General features: G+C 26.4%; 1 protein-coding gene across 1 annotated transcript; it reads left to right on the top strand.

Moving 5' to 3' along the window:
- The first annotated feature begins 88 nt into the window (after positions 1–88).
- On the top strand, positions 89–8,387 carry LOC112693916. The gene is made up of 3 exons (XM_025569179.1): positions 89–335; positions 1,893–2,081; positions 7,263–8,387. Exons 1-3 carry the CDS (start codon positions 260–262, stop codon positions 7,595–7,597), a joined length of 600 nt encoding a protein of 199 aa, XP_025424964.1. The 5' UTR covers positions 89–259; the 3' UTR covers positions 7,598–8,387.
- The last annotated feature ends 12,325 nt before the right edge of the window (positions 8,388–20,712 follow it).

The raw sequence follows: 20,712 nt of genomic DNA, 5'->3' as shown, positions 1-20,712 counted from the left end.
TTATGTTTATAGGGTATCAATAATACCCTTCCACTGTACTTCCCCTTCCGGATCTTTTCTGAATGTTCTTTCGAGTAACCGAGGCCACACTAAAGCAGTCTTGTGACCGGTCATGGGCCTAGCACGAGTGAGCCGTCAACCGGCTTCCTTGTATGTTCTCGAAAGACATGCGTACGATTCTTTCTTTAATGCAATTTAATCGTTACAGGTTCACTTGATACGATATTGTGTAACTTAATTTTACTTTTATAATCAAATCATGTACTTTTCTAACTATTTTAACTCAGTTTTAATATGCTTTGTATTCTCCTACACCATCTTCATACCGATCATTGGTAAGTGATGTTATTTTAGTAAAATATAATTAAACAATTTAGAATTCGTTGATGTATACTAATATTAAAATATAGGATTTAATTATACTTAAGACTACGTATAAATGGAATGATTAATAAAATATACTTCATTATTCAATGCACTTTGAGATAAGAGAATTAATGTAAAATCCATAATGAGTTTTTATAGATATATTTTATGAATATTTATTTTAAGTATATATTTTTAAAATGTTTTTTTTTTTTTGTATTGCATTTAAACTAAAATAAATTGACTTTAGGTGTTATATTTTATAATAAACGTATCTATATATATATAGTTAAATAAGCTTTACATTTTGGAAGTAATATTATTAATTGGTTTTAAAAGTGTATAATCGTATTGAAATAATAAAAATATAATACGTGGTTTGATCTTCGTTAAATATATCAATAAAAGTTTAAGGAGTACGCGGAGTGAGTATTTAGAAAGGGAAAATTATAATGAGAGAGTGTAATATAATAAAGACTATGTACTTAATATAACTTTAAAGTATCCATTAAAAGTGTTGTTTGTTTCTGAATGAACGGCGTACAAAGAAACAGGTTTCCAGCATAAGTTATGATTTGGAATATTGCCAGCGTAGTAGTGGGGTGGAAGATAATGAAACCTGTTCTTCAAGAGATTAAGCACCCTATCGAACGTATGAACCAAAAGGATGAAAATAGACCTTTTTGCAAAATAAACAGAATTCAAAAAAAATGTAGGTACAAGGTCTTATAAGAGTAGGTACTTTTTTTGAAAGGTTTATGCCACGCCTCCAAGTCACGTATCTGGAACACTCGGTATACAGCTTCGGGGCAAGCACGACTTCGTTATTAATAACGATTGTGATAAAATAATAATAATAATAATAAAAATAAAAATAAAATAAAACGCCCACCGGACACATAATCAGTGGAAAGTGATGAAAAACAGGAGTCTGAACTTGAATATAATGTTAAGGTCGAAACTAAGTTTGCCCACAGAAGTTAAAATTCAAATGAATAATCACACGCAATTGAATACAGGTAAATTAGGCGTGATTGATTATAAAATCGTTTCCTTAAATTTTACACATCACTAATACACACTAAACTTGAATTATTATTAACCTTCCTTTGGGCGGTCCACAGGATCAACAAACAAAATACGACGAACATACACACCGATATCCACAAACGAATACATAAACGTCTGTAGATTTTATTAAAAGACAATAGTCTCATTAATATGTGGGCACATAATTCATACACGCAGGCGCGCGCGTGAAGTAGGTATATCATTCGGGTTATAATTATGACCCGTGAGGTCACGTCTGTTCGGGCGCACGCCAACGCGTGCCTAAGAGTTATTATGAAACATAAGAATAAAACGTTACGGAGCCACTTTCAAATGGGTCTATTATTCAACATTTGACCTGAGTAAATTTCTCTATAGGTTGGTTTTGATTGACAAAATATGCACTGCGATGTATTTAAATTATTACACAGTTTATACCTACAAATGCAATACATAAAAATTGTTGTGTTCTACAGGCGGATCGGAAGACGGTAAGAAGACCAAGAGCGCCAGAGCATTGGAAACCCAAGACGCAGGAGATGATATGGACGGTTTGGACCAAAGGGACAGACTTGAAGACAATACCGAAGAAACGACTAAAGTACCACCGGGATTTTTGAGTCCATCGGTCAGAGAATACTTAGAGCTTGGACGGTCAATTCCAGGTATTGTCACGTTATTTACAGAGTTGATTTTTTTCAAATCTAGGTTAGCAACAATGTGTCATCCAAGTACAGCTGATTAATCGTTACACGACAGACGAGCCGTTAGTAATTCTTACGCGTAGGACATACATGCCATCGCTGCCAAATAATTTAATATGACACGCGCGGGAATGTTACCTAATAGTGTTTTACCAACACATTATTCATTGGGATATCATTCGAGAGAAAGCTAATTGAAGATCTTTGATCACTAGTTCAGAAATTGTGGACACAAAATCGAAATACACATTAAGATCTATACATAATCAATATATATATTTAATATAAAAATCTACTAGAGTAGCATACATCTTTTCCATATCAACAATAAAAGTAAATTTTTATTATTCCTAATCTCTATTACTTCTCTGTTAGCCGATAATGTATAAAAAAGATATTTATTTATTTGTTTATTTGAAAATTAAATGGGTTTGGACCTAATTACATATTCAGGTAAAATAAAAATCTAGTGATATAATATAGGTATAATATAATATAATATAATATAGGTATAATATTACATCAATTAATATGCAAAAACTATATTAATAGAGACATGCATTTTAAAATAATTAGTGGTAGAACAGAAAGGATTAATTGTATAGGTATTTACAATTAGCATAACTTTAGATATTGGAGTTTTAGTAATATAATTTGTAGGTTGATTTTTAAATGAAAAAGATTATTCGATCTTGTGTTTGTTAGAGAAGCTTGGAATGTTAGTCGATGTTGAACATCGGGACAATTAATTTGGTCATTCAGTAATTTATAAATGAAATACAAATCTAGTTAAATTCTAGGGATTCGAGATTAAGAATAATAAGTAAAGGAGAGTAAGATGAATTGGTAGTTCTATATATATATATATTACACTTATAAACTATAAATCGTAAGAATTTATTATGAACTTTATCCAGCATAGTTTTTAAACCTATATTATATGGAGACCAGATAACAGAGCCGTAATCTAGAATTGAGCGCAATATGTCATGCTTTTAAAAATAATATTTTCTTTAAATTTCATAATATGGGTTAACATTTAAAATCTAACACAAAAGTCAAAATGTTTGTTCTTTACAGCGTACTTTTATTATGTTGCACGTTAGACAGAAAAATATGAGTTGTCATACTCTTGAAAAAATATGTTGACATTTTCCAAGCCATAAAATGTAAAGATAACTGATCATCCAACGTTATAAAAGTAGGTTTTTGATAATAATTTCAAAATTACACAACCCACCAATCGAAGACAAATGAACACGATGCCAATTTTAAACAAATTCACGTAATAAATAATATGTATTGAATATTAAAATCAAAACGTTATACATTTTAGATTAGATTAGATAACATTTTAAACGCAAGTAGATATTTTAATCGGGCTATTAACATAATATGTATACATCTATATACGCCAAATAAACAATATATCTATTTATTTATTTACAAGATAAGAGTACCATTTAAATAGCTAAAGCAAACTTAACTAAAGGGTGTTTAGTTTAAAGAACTTAAAGGTATGATTTATGATCCGAGCAATCAAACGCGATGAAAAATATATTACACGGTATTAATAAGAACAATAGATGGGAGGTATCGTAATATTATTATTGCACTTGATAGAATGCTCGTTTTAGAAAGGACACAACTAAACAGATGTGTAAGAATAATAATCCAATTTTATATTTTTTGCACGGTTAACAAAACCAATGTGGAAGGACAGTTGAAGATTTTAGTACAAATATTTCAAGGTCCATGTTCGGTTGGAAACATATAGATATCGTTCACGACGATACACGAAATATGTGTATTCGTAGTAGTAATTCGTTGAAAAAGTCTTAATGTATATTTTTAAAGACCTTAGAATACCATTAATTAGAAAAAGTACAAAATCGTATAACACTAAATTCTGAAAAAACTAAATTTTAATGAATCCTTCCTCTTCATAATCACAGTCAACAGAGATTTATTAAAATGAAGTAGTTTAAGGTGCATTTACATGTCCCATGTTATAGTATAAACGTGTTATAATTTATAATAATTCTCTTTATTTATGTTTAAAAAAAAAAATGTAATAATACATACATTTTTTAATATTTAAAGCTCTTTCAGTATTTAACTAGTACTAGAATACAAAGATACAATAATAATAAAATTGAATGCAGAGTTAAAAACGACATTCGTCACATAGAAACAGAAGAATCAAAAAAAAAAAAAAAATATTAACTTAGATTAAAACTGTTTGAAATACTTAATTACCGTCTGCAATGTGTTTAATTATAAATTACGTATAAGCTGTAAAGTGCGTTTGATTTGATGTTCAATACAATTAAATTTAATGCATAGGCTGCTCATGTATAAATTTCATGACACGATATATTGTGCTTAATAATCAATAACTAATAGACGAGATGTTATACATAGGTATTATAATTCTAAAAAGATTTTCATACTTAACACTCCACCAAGTCATAGAACACAATAAAAATAAACACAAAATGAATCGAGTCGTTCAGTAAACAGTGAAATTCCTAGCAGACAAATTAAAAAAAAAAAATCAATCATTATTGATTGTACACCATTACTATTTCTCGCCCAGATAAAACGTTACAGAAATATGTATTATCTGTGCCATAGTCAGTTATTTTTATTTTTTTTTTTATTGTAGGGAGATATTGCAATTTTGGACTACAAAAATATTTCTAAAGACATAATTTTCCTTAGCTCTCTTGTGTTTTATTATTAAATTTAATATAAACTACCGAAAATATATTTTAAAAGTCATAAGACTTTATTTAAAAATAAACTGAAGTAATAAAAACTCAAAAGGAAAAGGTATAAATCTATCCGCATAGGCGTACGCAGACCTCTTTTTCAGGATATGCAAAAGACTGCCACTGCCTACCCCCCTCCCCTAAAACTGAAAAATAATTTAAGCCTTCAAAATTCTAGTCTTAATAACTATTTTATTTAAAATTATATTTTTTTTTCCTGAAAAAAGTGACTGAATAGCTATTTTTTAATCGTTATAAGTGTCTTCATAATTAAAATTTAAAATAAATTATGAAAAAAAAAAGTTAAATACATAACACTTAAAATGGTTTGAGTATTACGTTTAAATAGGGTAAATAAATAAAAATGTAATTATATATTTAAATGAAAAATAAAATAAGTTTGATAAAAAATCAAAATTAATCATAAAACAATTCTGCGTATTGTTAAGTTATTAAATCACCAATGTTTTCGGGATTCTAATTTATAGCCATTTCTTGTTCTGTAGTTGATAGCTATTTAATCTCGCTTAAATTATTGTACTTTTTAATTTAATTAACACATTAAATCGTTATTATAGCATATGATTTGTGTTTCAAAAATAAATTTAACTGTCTGGGACTAAGTATAAAAATATATCATAATAAAAATCATAATGTAATACAAAATCCCATAAAATACATAAGACCAAATATGTCATAATTTTTATTTATTTTTTGTAATCATAGAAAGAAGGCTCTATGTTTAGGGTATGTAGTTGCATACCCTGCTTACCCCCTGCGCACGCATTTGTCTGTCCGACTAATAGGTATAAAAGAGTGATATGAAAATATGTTAATACAATCTAGTAACGATAACTGAACTTTAATCTTCACCTTAAGATATTTGTATACAAATAATATAGTCATATTTAAGTTTTATCCCTGTATTACAGTTCTTATAAGTGACTGTTAAAAGTTCCTTTTCATTCTAGCAATATATATTATCAGAGCTCGTAACGTAAGAATCTAAAAAAGGTCAGGATAGGCGCAATGATATACACTAAGTTTTAAAACATGAAAAACAAATCATGTTAGAAGTGAAAAATAAATTATAAACATAGCAATTATTTTTATTACAATTTTATGTATTGTTTACATTTTTTTGCGGTCATCTGAAACGTTTTGTACTACTTAGAAATGTCTAAGACCTCTCAGAACCCACATGTAAAGGTTACGAGCCACGAACCCCCGTTTACTAAAATGATTATATTATAGAGTTAGACGAATATTTTTTTTATTATTTTGTTTTTTTTAAGTCGAGTCGAGTTCAAAATTCAAGTACTCGAGAAAAAATCTATGATAAATGTCGTTACCAAAAAAATAAAACATTAAGCAATAACAATATATTGTTATTAATTTATTTAAGGCATCAATCTCTCTGGTATTTTCTATCCAAAATAATTGGCTCCCAGTTATTTATAATTTTAACATATACAGTTTACTCTCGATTATAAGCTGTCTTCCACGGAATCGTCTACATACCTATATGTATACAAAAAAATATATACATATTGTATATTGGCTAATTTTTCTAAATCTCTTACTGGAGGAGAGAATGTTGACGAAGAAAACATTAATGAGTGGATAAATTGTGATGCCAATGATCCAGGATTTGAGCGTCTTAGTGATGAACAAATAGTCAGTGGAGCATTAGGTACAGTTTCGGAAAGTGAAGGTGAAGAAGAAGAAAACGATGAAGTAAATGAAGTAAAGCAAGTGAGCCATGAAGCAGCTCTAAAACATATAGACGGGATCATTAAATATCTAGAAGAACAAGACGATACAATTTTGTGTGACAAAATGTTATTAAAAAAACTTCAATCACAAGTTAAAAAGAAGAGTTTTCAAACGAAGAAACAATAACTTGTGACTGATTTTTTTGCACATAAATAATTTATAATTTTTATTAATTTTTCATTATACATGTACATACATTCATTGTACATATATATATATATATTTTAATAATACATATGTAATAATAATTTTCAGTTTCAATTTCCAATTTAGTTTTTATTATAAAATTTAATTAATTTTGCGGATTATCCGCGGAATTCGTTTATCCGTGGATGTCCTGCCACCCTATTCCACGGATAATCGGGAGTAAACTGTATTTTTTAATAGAATAGTAAAATAAACTCGAGTACTCTTATTTATGAGTATAAACAATTTTTTTGTCGAGTCGAAATGTTTTCATTAAGACGAGTACTCGTCCAAACTCTATAATTCTAACAATATTAATGTAACATTATCAGTAATAATAATCATTACTGTATTAACGGACCGGATTTAAACGAACGGATTTGTCTTTTTATCCTTTCCTGCGCAGGCAAACCAGGCACGGACTACCCAGTGTTGGCCGTGGTGCCGTACACGGACTTCTACTGCGACGACCAACCGTACCCGGGGTTCTTCGCAGATGTGGACACCCGGTGCCAGGCGTGGCACTATTGCGACATCGATGGGCGGCAGGCGTCGTTCCTGTGCCCGAACGGCACGCAGTTCAGCCAGGCCGTGTTCGTGTGCGACTGGTGGTTCAACGTGCGGTGCGACCTGAGCAAAGAGCTGTACCGCATCAACGAGAGGCTGTACCGGACGACGCCGCGGCCGGACCGGCCTCACAGGGTGCTAACCAAGGAGTTGCTCGACCAGATATTTCTCTGATCGGGCCGTCCACCCGCCCCGTGCACCGCGCGCATGACGCGGCCGAATAGAAGTCGTTGACAACCCCAACGCCGCGTAACACGCTGCTACGCACCCGTTACAAACCTTGTCGTGACGGCCACTACCGCCCCCGGTCCGGCTTACACCCATTAACGACGCGTCCCCCCGTCCGGCGTCCCGCGATAAACATCTGTTTCGCACGGACAATTCGTATTTCGCACACGAAACGCGATCTCCAGGTACGAATCCGCCGTCAAATGTCAACAACGAGTTTTCGATATTATTATTATAAATATCACTCGTTAAACTCGACGTAACGCGTAGTAGTCTTCGTTTGGTCCAGGTAAAATACAACGACGGAAATATCGGGTTAGCGCTGCGTGCGTGCACGTGCGGCGAACGAGCGTTTATGTATACACATTTTAATAGAATAGGCAATCGTTTCATATCCACCCATTGACAAATAATACTTGATATAAATTAAACGTACACACCGCATTTGCATCATTCGTTGCACTCCAACAGACGATCCATGTACACAATTTATGTCCATTCTTTAAGGCCGCTTGTAAATATTTGTTAATTTTTTTTTTCTTATACATGGAATACATGTAAATAATTCAAGCAACGTTTAATGTAAATAAATTCTAAGATCGCGATTGAATTATTACATATTACGAATGTCAGGTAAACGAAAGTCAACGAATATTGTGCATTGCATATTTTTAAAACAAATCATTTATATTATCTGGTAGTATTTATTTCAGTAAAAAAAAATCATATTTGTCATTTTTATTTATTTTTTCATTTTTAAATTCCTGCTTACATATTTAAGTATTAAATTCATAATTTAAACGAAAATCCACCGATAATTATATTTTTAATCAACTACAGAGTATAAATATGTTTGTGACAATGTAAAATTATTATATATTTATTGTATTCTATAATATTTATTGATATAACTAATTTTAGAAGAACTTGGTTTATTAATGTTATTATTTATAATTTTATAATAAAAACATATTTATAAATTTATGATAAATATAAACTAATAAGCTATCAGTAAAATAAATGTGTCTTTAAAATTAGAATTTAATATACTAATTCTTTAGCTAATAGCACTACATTTTAACGTCCTTTAATATTAAAATTACATTATAAATTATAAGTTTATACTCAAGGTCTGTATTACTCATTATTGCTACATGCATATCAAATAAATGTATAATATACCAATGTTTATATAGATGCGCCTACACTCTAACTACAACATGAATTTTGTAATTTTAATATTTTAAATTACATAATGAATACAAGTTAATAGTTTGTAACTTAAAAAATAAAGGGCCGGTTCAAGCAAAAATACTGTACTAGGAAAAATAAAATGTTGTCGCCAAAAAAAAAAAAAAAAATTGAGCTCTCATTTCAACTTAGTCCCTCTTCTTATGTTTTAGGTGACATATCTACATAAAAAATATTTAAATTTTATTATTTCAAAGAAATAATAATTAGAGTTGGTGCTATTTTATTTTAATGTCAAAATTGTATAGTTATATATATAATTGATTATAAATTCATTAAGTCTATTAAATTTTTTACTGTAAGTCAATATTAAAAATCATTATGAAGTGTCTTTTTTTGTACAAAATGTCATTATTTCTGTAAATATAAGCAATATTGCAACTATTAAATCCGTGATACATCCTGTATAATAACGACATATTTTAATCTTTTTTTTGTATTTACGTGACTTTTTTGTTAAAAATAAATCAAAATTGTAAATAAGTTTCAAAATATAATAACAACATGTTTATCAGTTATATATAAAAAAAAACACTATTAATTAATTTAGAATTTCTAGCGTTTATACACAATTTTACCAATATTGTTTGTTATATTTTGACTTTAAAATATTTCAATTATGGTCAGTTACTAAAACGTTCAGGGAACTTTAGTTCCCAGAACGTTTTAGTAATATAGTAATATAGTATACTATAGTTAATGATTTAAATTCAACATTGGAACAATACATAATTGATTGCAAAATTTTTATTTGCATATCAAACACATTAATAATTAATTTTATTAAGAAAATAGTTGATCCAAAAAATATAAGAGAATATAGCCGAAAAATATTGTAGCCGACCGTATTTTATCAGACAAAATTAATGTTGATAAGAACTGGATTTCACTCAAAAACATACTTTTTTGGCCGAAGTATATTTTATCAATATAATCATCTCTAAAAAATTCTATTTGAAAAATTAACCAATTTACATTAATTTATGCCAAACTTTAAAGTTTATAAAAATATTATCATCATTATTTTAAAATAGTAAATTATATGAATATAAAATAAAACAAGAATTTAGTAGAGATTTATTAATAATCGTAACTACCAAACATAATTATTTGTGCGTAACGAATTATTTGAGTTGTTAAATGTACCATTCATTTTTAATTAAAATGGAAGTTAGTTCACAGGTACAGTTATATTAAAATCAGATTATTTGAACTAAAACTTTTTATTAAACCATAAACATGTACTTATACTCAAGAAAATTTAATTATAGTAGGCCAAAATTGAGATAACTAACATTTGAGTAGTGTTAATGTATACGATATGTATTCATGCCCAGTTAATATACAAAGCATAGTTATGAGTGTCATATTTTAAGACTTATTACCACAACAACAAAATGTAATTAAAATTATATACCTATTAAAACTATTAAACTATAAGAAATGCAATTACATAAGTTAAAGTAGAGACTTGGAATACTATTATTGTTTGAAATGTTTACTAATTTCACTTTCGGCATTTAAAATAAATAATGCGGATCCTCAATAAACATTTGAAAACGAGAAATAAAAAAAAAAAAAAAAAAAATAAATAAATTGTTTGTTACAATATAATACAATGATTCAAATACAACTAGAGCAAAATGTCTAACATAATTCAATAACCATAAATTAATACATTTGGTGACTATCTCTTTTCTACCTACGGCATAACATTAAGTTGTAATTAAAATACCAATATGGAATTCACAGTATAAAAATATAATCAATTAAAAAAATGTAAATTTTTTGTACTTAATGTACAAAAAATAAAAATAAAGTCTAATTAATTTATTGAATATTTTTATAAAACATTTTCTATTTTTTTAAATAAGTTTTACTATTAATAGATGTATTTTTAATGTAATTTAATGATTTAAAATTCTTACGATAATAATATTTAAAGCATTCAAAAATGAGAATATAAAAATAGAATCCTATCATATAATTCAGAGTTGTTTCCTATTGATCACAAACCCTATAAACAAACTAAATTACGTTTAAAATATGCAGTGCAGTTTCAAAATATTTCGATGTTAATTTCAAGTAGTAATACACCATAAATAATTTACTGTTTATGTATACACGATATAAAATGCACTGTATCATGTGTTCATATTTAAAATAACTAATTAATACAATTTGAAATCTTAATTCTTTGAAAATATTTTTGAAATCACATAAACTTATATTATATTAAAATAATTGTCATAAAAAAAAAAATAATAATAATAAAAAAAAAATAAAAAAAAATTGTACCAGAAGAAAATTAAAATCATTTGGAATAAAAATACTCGAGAAATAGAGAAATATAATAATCCAAGTACTTATAATTAATTACAAAGAAATAAATAAGATTTGTTTAAGACGTAAAACCCGAAGATTTTAAACATTTATTTTACTATAGAATAAGCCCGTTTGAAAGTTTATATAACAATATAAACTTAAAATTAAAAAAATATTAAAATATTTTAGTTACATTTTCAGTCTATATTTATAAATAATCTAATTATTATATTCAAATATTCAATTCAAGTCCATAATATGTGAGTCAGGGACAGATTCACCAGCCAGCAATAATAAGAAATAAACTGTAATTATTTTACCTTCACATTTATACGTAAGTATTATTCACATTTATTAGTACCATATATTCTCTGAAAGTGAAGTTTAAATATTATTTTAACAATTGTACAAATATAAGTATTTTTGAAAAATCTCGAATTAGTGTCTATTGGAGTATTTGAAAATTATGTATGTTTAATGGACTATGTACATTTAAAATGTCAAGGTAAAATATAACTAGTTTTTCTCACTCCAATTAATTCTACAAAGGAACATTATATAATATTCATTAGATTCCATTCAAATAATACTATTAACCCTCAATCATACTAAAACTCAAAGTACACATATGTTGTTAACATTTGGAAAAGTGCTCAGAAAGAAACTCTAATATCATCTTTCCTCTTAAAAAAATATTTTCATAATTATATATAAATATTTTTGTATCGAGAAAACTAATTAAATTAAAAAAAATTACAATAACAACTTTAAATCAATATTATTATTAACTTAATTATGAATATATGAACAACTTTATTATAGTCTTTTTAACCTTTATTTTATAACTTAAACAAATGTAATCTCAGAAGTGTATATTGAATTGAAATTGTATTTATTAGGAATGTATATTAATTCTTTTAAAAGCAGGTACATTTTCCGGAAATTCCTAAAAATTATGTACAACTAAATATCATAGTTGTTTTGGTAAAAATTAAGTAAAAAACTAAATATTGGGAAAATATCAAAATATAATAACTATCGTCATCACGTCATCTATAGTATAAATTGTAATTTCTCCAAAAACCATCTGATTAGGTCACTCGATTATAACATGCAAATGTTCATTGATTATTTATCTTTATCTTATAAACCAAGTTTTTTTCCTTTAACACTAACTTGAAAACTTATAACCAGAATAGGAATTGCACTAGTTTTTTTCTTCGTTAACATTTTTAAAACAAGTATAGAAATACAACTTATTAGAAATCAGTTTCATTTTTATATATTAATAGTATGTACGAGTATAGAATTTTAGGAGGGAAGACAAGCACCCCAAATATCAATTTTACGGAGGCACCAAAAAATAGAGTTAAATTATTTAGTCAGTGTCTCAACAAAACGGTACAAGTTTTTTATTATTCATTCATGATTTTACATATTTTTTAATTAGAGCGTCAAATCATGATGATAGACGTTTGAGTAGGATTTCATACTTGTAAATTTTTAACACTTAACAAAATAAAAATTTTAGGGAAAGTAAAATTAAAGTTATATAAAAATGACATCTAAATCTAAAAGCGATAAGTATATATAAATATTACATACTAGAAGATTGGGCAACTACGCAACTTCAATTATTAGTTATCCTCATACATGGTATGCAAAATAAATGTCGCCTTACGATTTCGACACCATAGTTAAGTATTTGTCAGTTTTTTGTTTAATGTATGTATATTAATATTTTTATATTCAGTACTTTATAATGTTTAATAATGATTCTAATAGCAATGAAAATATTATTCTGAAGCTTTTTCCGTCACATTTCTTTAGGAGTAGCTCTTTAATATGCAATAATTGAAGAACACGCTCCAACAACAAAACATCTACACTTTTTCAAATTTTCAAGAGGAACAAAAATTTGTTTTAAAAATTAATAAATAATTTTAAAAATTTACAAAAAATATATTCAAATACCTTAGCAATAATTATAATTGATTTCATAAAAAAAAAATTCCGTTTATTTTTGAATACTCAAAAAAAATTGAATAATGTCTAGTTGTTGTACCATAAAATTATTTTTTTACTTAAAATGTACAAAAATAATGTAATTAATATGCAAATAGTAATCTTATCTATAACATTGCATAAATTATACATTGTATAATTATATACTGGCAGGAATGTATTTATACAATTTTTTTGGGAAGGGACTATAGATAAGAACAAATGAATGAGATTAAGTTAATATTCCTTACAAAAGTTGTTCCACCATAATAGAAACCAGACATCTCTATTTGTATATCTCTGTATTTAATGATCGGGTTTGCTTGATTGTTGCACCAATCGACACCAATCAATTAAATATTTTTTGTAATAATAAAAGCTGAAAAAACGATATTATCAAAAAAATGAAGAAGTCTGGTTGTTGCTCCGTTGTCTTCAATTGTTGTAAAGACGTTTTTCAATTCCGTGCACGAATTGTATACTAACATTTTACTCCATAATAGAAAAAATAAACAATACTTCATAAAAAGATAAGATAACTTTGAAATAACTCGGTTATCCACAGTAGCGAGGAGATAGACTTAGTTACGAGTCGACTAGTCGCGTCAATTTATCAATTACAGTGATTTTAGTAGCACCGTCTTAATAACTCCTACTTATTAACACATCTCAACTAGTGGAGTAAATTACAGTTTATTACATACAAAAAAAATAAAATCTTAAGAAAGCATGTTAAGTACATAAAAGTGTACAACACGAACGTAACATTCCCATAGATCGACGAAGATATGGGATACAGGGCGCAAATATGTGCGTGATCGTGATTGTATCTGTAGATCTATAAGTAAAATATCTAATAATTTCTATATAACAAAATATGAGAGAAAAAAGCATAACTCACGAAACAAAATCATTCAGTGTAAATTCATAATAAAGGCTCTTTTTGTGTGTACATTTGTAATACAGCATTTTTATATTATAACTAATTACAATGAATTGTACAATTTTTTTAAATTTATCAAATTGTAATATATAACTTTTATGCGTTTTTGTTAACGAGTAAATAAATACGCAACATCTCAGATAATGTTTTACTCATAAAACAAAAAATAAAGATCCTATTCTATGAATTTACCTTTAATAGTTTTGACATGCATAAAATGTACTTTAATGTTTGAACTACTAGTTCATCACGTCCTTTTAACGAAAAAAAAAATACATAGTAAAATTATTAAAATAATGTTACGGGTATGTATATAAATGTGAGTTTATGACACTAATCAATTATAATAGATAAGTTTATACCAAGCGAATGTTGCAAAACAAGATCATAGTGAACAACTTGAATAATTAGTAAAAATTAAAATAAATTTGCAACAATTAAATCAAAACCATATATTACTTTCACAGATAAAGAGATTCAAGGACAAAATAAAAAAAAATCAGAAATCAATGTCAAGACCAGTTCTATGAACATTAAAAAATATTTGAAAACGAATAACAACTATTATTACTTTCGCTCTAATTTATTGTCAATTATTCTTCTGTACATTAAAACACGAGAAATAATATAATTTAAAAATAATAACTCAGAAGAATAACATACTTATATAAACATATGGTCAGGAATGTTTTTGCAGACTCAAAGAAAATCTAGTAATTATATCTTTTCAGCTTGGGTATTATACGTATATGATTATGTAAAATAATATAAAAAGGTATTTTACGAATTAATTGTAAAAACGAAAGTGGACGGGTTATTAACTAACTCCCAGAATACGGTTCACACAATATTATCACACATTTTACGAAGAGCCAGCAAGCTAGCCAGCCATTTAAACGAGAAAGTTAACTCTCGATTTCAAAAATAATTTCGTTTAATTATCACTCTGGATTAATGTATTTTGAGTTTAACGGAACAGAAAAAATATATAACTGTGTATTTACTAGTAAAAAATTTTAAACGGTATAAAATAATATTATTTATAATTTTATTTTATGATCAATTCATAGTTAATGATGTTTTTAAATTAACAAGTATTTATAATTAAAAACGTAACTCCAGACACATTTCTTAAAAACGAATACATAACTTCATTTAAATTTTAATAAGTGTTTATTTAGATAATAATCGCATCACATAATACATTTATTAGTTATATTTTGACAAATGTTTAAAAAATATTATGAATATTCAACATTAAGTGTATTGCGTGATCGGATGTTGTAGTAATAGTATTTGTTGAGAATTTAATGAAATCCTTTAAGAATATTGAACATTTTTAATGAACCAACTGGTAACATAATAAAACTAGCAGGTTTGCAAATCTATTAAGAATAGTATAGATAATATATACAATACGCGATTGAATGCGAAACACATAAGTTATAGTAAATACTGATTATTTGTAACATAAATAGGATTTAGAGCTGAAAGCTCACGACCTAACGTTAAAAAGGTACACGAAGGTGAAATAAACGTAACTTTCTATTACTGGCAAGATTAATTTAAAAAATATAATTTTTCACATCTTCAGCTGGACATCATCACGTAACAAATCATCGTAATACGATCTAGGTATTTAATACGTGACAAAATGATTGTGATATTTTGTATTGTCATTGGATTTGTTATTGGCCATTATATACGGTCATGTATAAAGTATATTGGAAAAATGTCAAAAAGTGCATTGAACTTTGTGATCGTACCTTAAAGACCACCCGTATTAAAATTTAATCAAACTGGTTTTGTGTAAATATTTTTCATTGTTATTCAATAATATTAATAATTGTTCGGGATGGACGACTTTACCTCGTATAAATTGTCACTCGATGCAATATTAAATGGAGTTGTCCTTGTCCTTATTTTATAACTCGATCACATGATACATGCACTCTTCTATTTTTACAGACATTAAGGTACATCGCACAACTATCCGTGCATGACGTATACTGTCTATTGTTTCCCACAATCTAACCTTTGCTCCAATGAAGGACAATGATGAATACGATGGAAAATAAAGTTTAATGATCCTTTCAATACCTACAATATCTAACAGATGTTCTATAATTGAAATACATATACAATATTTTATGTGTATCTATACTGTATTGTATATAGATTTAATTTTAAATGGATTTCATAATTAATAAAGAATAAAGAAGTTATCAATCAAAATTGCACTTAGATACATATATATATATATATATATATATATATCAGGTTTTTTAACACGACTTAGTACACTTAAATAATAACTGTCGATATGTTAAAAATGAATTAATAACCTGAATAGGTTAAATATAACTATTAACTCCGATATTCATTGGAATTTATAGCATTTGCATATTCAAGCACAGGTTGAACTAAAACATAACAGAGTGATCTTAAACAATGAATGACTACAATGAAAATATATAACGAATAAATCAATCTTAAAAATAAATATTCTACAAACATTTTTTATTGAGTATACAAAAAAATTGAAAGTTACCATCATACTTAGAATAGAGGACTTGTAGCTTTAAAAATCACTAAATATACAAGCATATGCACTTAAAAACCCTATATTATACAGTAAAACATAATTTTATATTTTTTTAAAGCGATTTATTTAAAAAATTAATTGAAAATCGTTTAAATGTTGCGTAACATTAAATTGTTTTTCACAACCTACTTATATGTCACAATACTTCTCGTATAGGAATTTGCCGTCAGTCAAAAACACATCGACACCGATAAATCTCTTTAACCGACAGTTAAAAAACTGTTTATCTTTCGGAATTTTAGCTATATGACGTATAATTTGCAACAAATAGTATAGGACACAAGCCCCAATTATCTAATATTATATACTTGTTATGGCTAGTATGATATTAACACCAAAAGTACAAAAATAATACATCCTTTACAAAAGAAGTAATATTTTATAAGTTATATTAAAGTTTTTAAAAATATTTAAAATTTTCAATAATCAATAAATTATAATACACAAAAATGAATGACAATAAATATAACTTCAATAAATTGATTGACTTTTTAATCAAACTTTTTTCACATATTCTAAATGACTTATTTCGCCATACTAGTATTTATATATTTCTTCCATAGAACTATTATTTCTTTGTAATATATCCTAAATTTTTTTTTAAGAGAGTTCAGAAAGTCCATAAATAAATATGTTTCGCTTTATAATTTGATTAATACTTAAATTACTATATGAACATGTCGAATATATTATTGAATCATGTCGATGACATGATTCAACTGCATTTTTAGTCCATATAATCTCATTATTCAGAATTAGTCCACATTTTAGAAGGAAACATACTGGAATCAAAATATGTTTCTAAAATTTAATCAGTCTATTTTTTAATTGTTTGATCTTCAGGTGTATTGGTCATTAAATCTGCAAAAGTATCAGTTACTCGGTGCACGATGAAAAAGCCAAACAAAAAAAAGAATTTTGGTGCTTATGTTTTCTACCAGGCATTTTAACACAATATTGTATTTTAAAACAATACACAAATATGGGAAGTTGACACGAATTACGAATTGACGTACATACGTAGACGGCAGAATTAAGACTACGTTAATAAAATATTTAATTATTAAAGATCAAAGATTGACAAAATTAATGACATTTTTTGAAATCGTCCTATAGGTAGGAAAATTATCGGAAATTATTTAAAAGTTGCATCTAAAAGTATAAAATGGCAGAAATATGCCCTAAAAAGCAAAAAAAAAAAAACTCGAAATATACAATTATACACAAAAGTAAATTCCAAGACTAGCTTTGTGAAAGCATGAAACATATTTATTTCGTACTATGCTATTTTTGAGATTATGCAAAACAAATATACAAATGCTAAAAGCCCTTTATCCTATTCATAATTATAAAAAAAAAAAAATAAATAAAAAAATTTACCATTCATGTTTATAAAAATATCAATATTTTATTTTATTACGCAAAAAATATGTTGTACGTTCATGATACACAGCATTTGTATTATTTAAATTATATTTAAAACCGTAAATACATTATATTATTATGTCATTATTGTTGTGTTATTTTCTGTCAACAACTACTTTCGTTTTAACATCATAAAAATGATACCGAATTCTTAGAAAATGGACCTATACTGTAACTATAGTAGTGAAATCCTCTAAACACGACTATATGAAACATTAAATTACAAACCGGAACTAACTAAATACATGTAAATTATATATTATACATTTAACAAATATGTTCATTATTTACAAATATCTAATTTAAATAACTTTATTTAACTCGATAATCATCTAACTATAATACATAAAAAATTTATAAAAAAATATCAATTACACCAGCATATTATGCTAGTTGAATTTATAATTTTTTTAAACATATAGAACAAATTATAGCTATAAAAAATAATAATTTAAATAGTAATAATAATGAATCAAGTAGGTACTATCATTTTTACATTTATAGTAGAAAATATAATATAACCGTAACGTTTTTATACAAATATAATATAACAACTAAAATAACTTATAAAAAATATAACTTGCTAAAAGAACATGTTCCATAATTTTATTACAAAATTTTTTTGACAATTTAATTGAAATATTGGAAAATTAAAGGGTCAATAGACTAAATATTTTTCTTTTGATTAGTTAATTATTCATTTTTAAATAAAAATATGGAGCAACATTTTATTTTCTATTACGGGTTTTGAAGAAATAGTAACAGTAAAACCTGAACAACATCTTATTCGAAGAGCAAATAGTATCATATATTTCATATCAATAAAATACTGCAAAGCGCGTAATTTATACCGCAGTTTACGGTCAGTTGAATTTAATTTTATTCATTAAGAATCAGATTTCATATGCAGTTACATCAATTATATGATGCTAGAAATTTCATTTAAAAAGATTTTTTTTTTTTTTTTTACATAATACAATTTGAGTTAAAGTTCACGATTCTATAGTTAATTTTTAATCAATTGTATCATACATTTAACACGCTCAAAATAAATTAAGGTATATTGCCATAAGAATGTATTATTCAGTTATAATTACTATTTAATAATTTAAATTATATACAATTATACATGAATACTATAGAAAACAATTACCAGTACAACAGTACTTACCTAACAATATTATTTCATTAAAAATATAATACAGTAATCTCTCGTTATCCACGGAGGTTACGTTCCAGTAAAATATTGCGGATAACAAGACCATAAAGCAATGTAAAAAAGGAGGTTAGATTTTATTTTTTTTATTTTAAAAATCACAATAACGTTATATTACTTTCGACAACACCGCGTTGTGTTGTTTCTTCTTTTTTCGTATTTTTTGAACACTATATTTGTACATTTCGTTCTTTCTAGCAAATGGCGCTACGGTATTCCCACTTTTTAATTTCTCCAAAGTTTCATAAATATCAACTGACAACTGAATATTTGACGATTATTAACCGTACATGTTTAGTTATGAGGCTTGACTATAATAAGTACATACATACTCATACATTCATAGTTGCGATTTTATTTTTAAATTATCTACAGTGCTTGTATAATATAGATAAAATGTTATTGCATTAATAAAATTTTAACCTAAATTCAGTGGCAGATAAAAAATTCATGGATAACGAAGAGTTACTATACAATCAAGCAAAACTTTCAATAAATTTGCAAAAATTATAAATCAATGTATTCAATGTTCTACAAAATGATCGAAGTATTATAAAATTCAAAACACTCCAATAGATTATAATGATATTGATAACAATAATAATACTTATAAGAACCATACAATTTTTCAAATAGAATAGAAATCCAACACCATTAAAATATATAAATTTCTACAAAAAAAAGAAAACCACACTTCTATCAAGTATTATAATTTGAAACTACATAGTAATTCGTATATTATTTTTATTATCAAAATTTGAAAACTATATTTACAAAAACCATTTTACTCAATCCGATAAGAACATTAAATATACAATTTCAAATATAAAAAAAATCAACAAAAACTGAAATAATACACAAAATAAAGAAAATGAAAGTCTCTAAGTACTCATAATATGTTGCAGGAATATTTTCAATTATTAATGCTCTTTATTTTTTTTTAATAAAAGATACCGATCAAAACTTAGTTAAACGATGATCCTACTTAGTTATGATTTTAAAAATAATATTTTTTCAAATAAATAAAACTATACGATAGTTTTATAAGAAATATTCACCACAATAAAAATGTACTATATTTATTTAAATGAAGAATTCTGCAATTATCACGATATTTATGTGGGAGGCTCAGTTAAAACCGTACACATAACAAAACAGCTTTATATCATTTATATTAAAAAAAAAAAAAAAATCACAAATAAATTTAATTTAAATGTATAAAAAATATTATTACGTTGGTTTATTCAATGCAAATATTTTAACGAGTGTTAAGAATGGTTTTGATAGTTAAA

Source organism: Sipha flava, unplaced genomic scaffold (genome assembly GCF_003268045.1).
Source record: "Sipha flava isolate LNK unplaced genomic scaffold, YSA_version1 119_pilon_pilon, whole genome shotgun sequence".
Lineage (NCBI taxonomy): Eukaryota > Metazoa > Arthropoda > Insecta > Hemiptera > Aphididae > Sipha > Sipha flava.
Note: the sequence above shows the minus strand (reverse complement) of the source record. Positions and strands in the feature narration are given on the sequence as shown.

Bases quoted from the DNA above. Each gene is read 5' to 3' on its own strand.
- LOC112693916 (XM_025569179.1), top strand. From the start codon at position 260: ATGTACTTTTCTAACTATTTTAACTCAGTTTTAATATGCTTTGTATTC. The intron at 336-1,892 runs GTAAGTGATGTT...TGTGTTCTACAG, and splicing joins CATCTTCATACCGATCATTG to GCGGATCGGAAGACGGTAAG. The intron at 2,082-7,262 runs GTATTGTCACGT...TTTCCTGCGCAG, and splicing joins GCTTGGACGGTCAATTCCAG to GCAAACCAGGCACGGACTAC.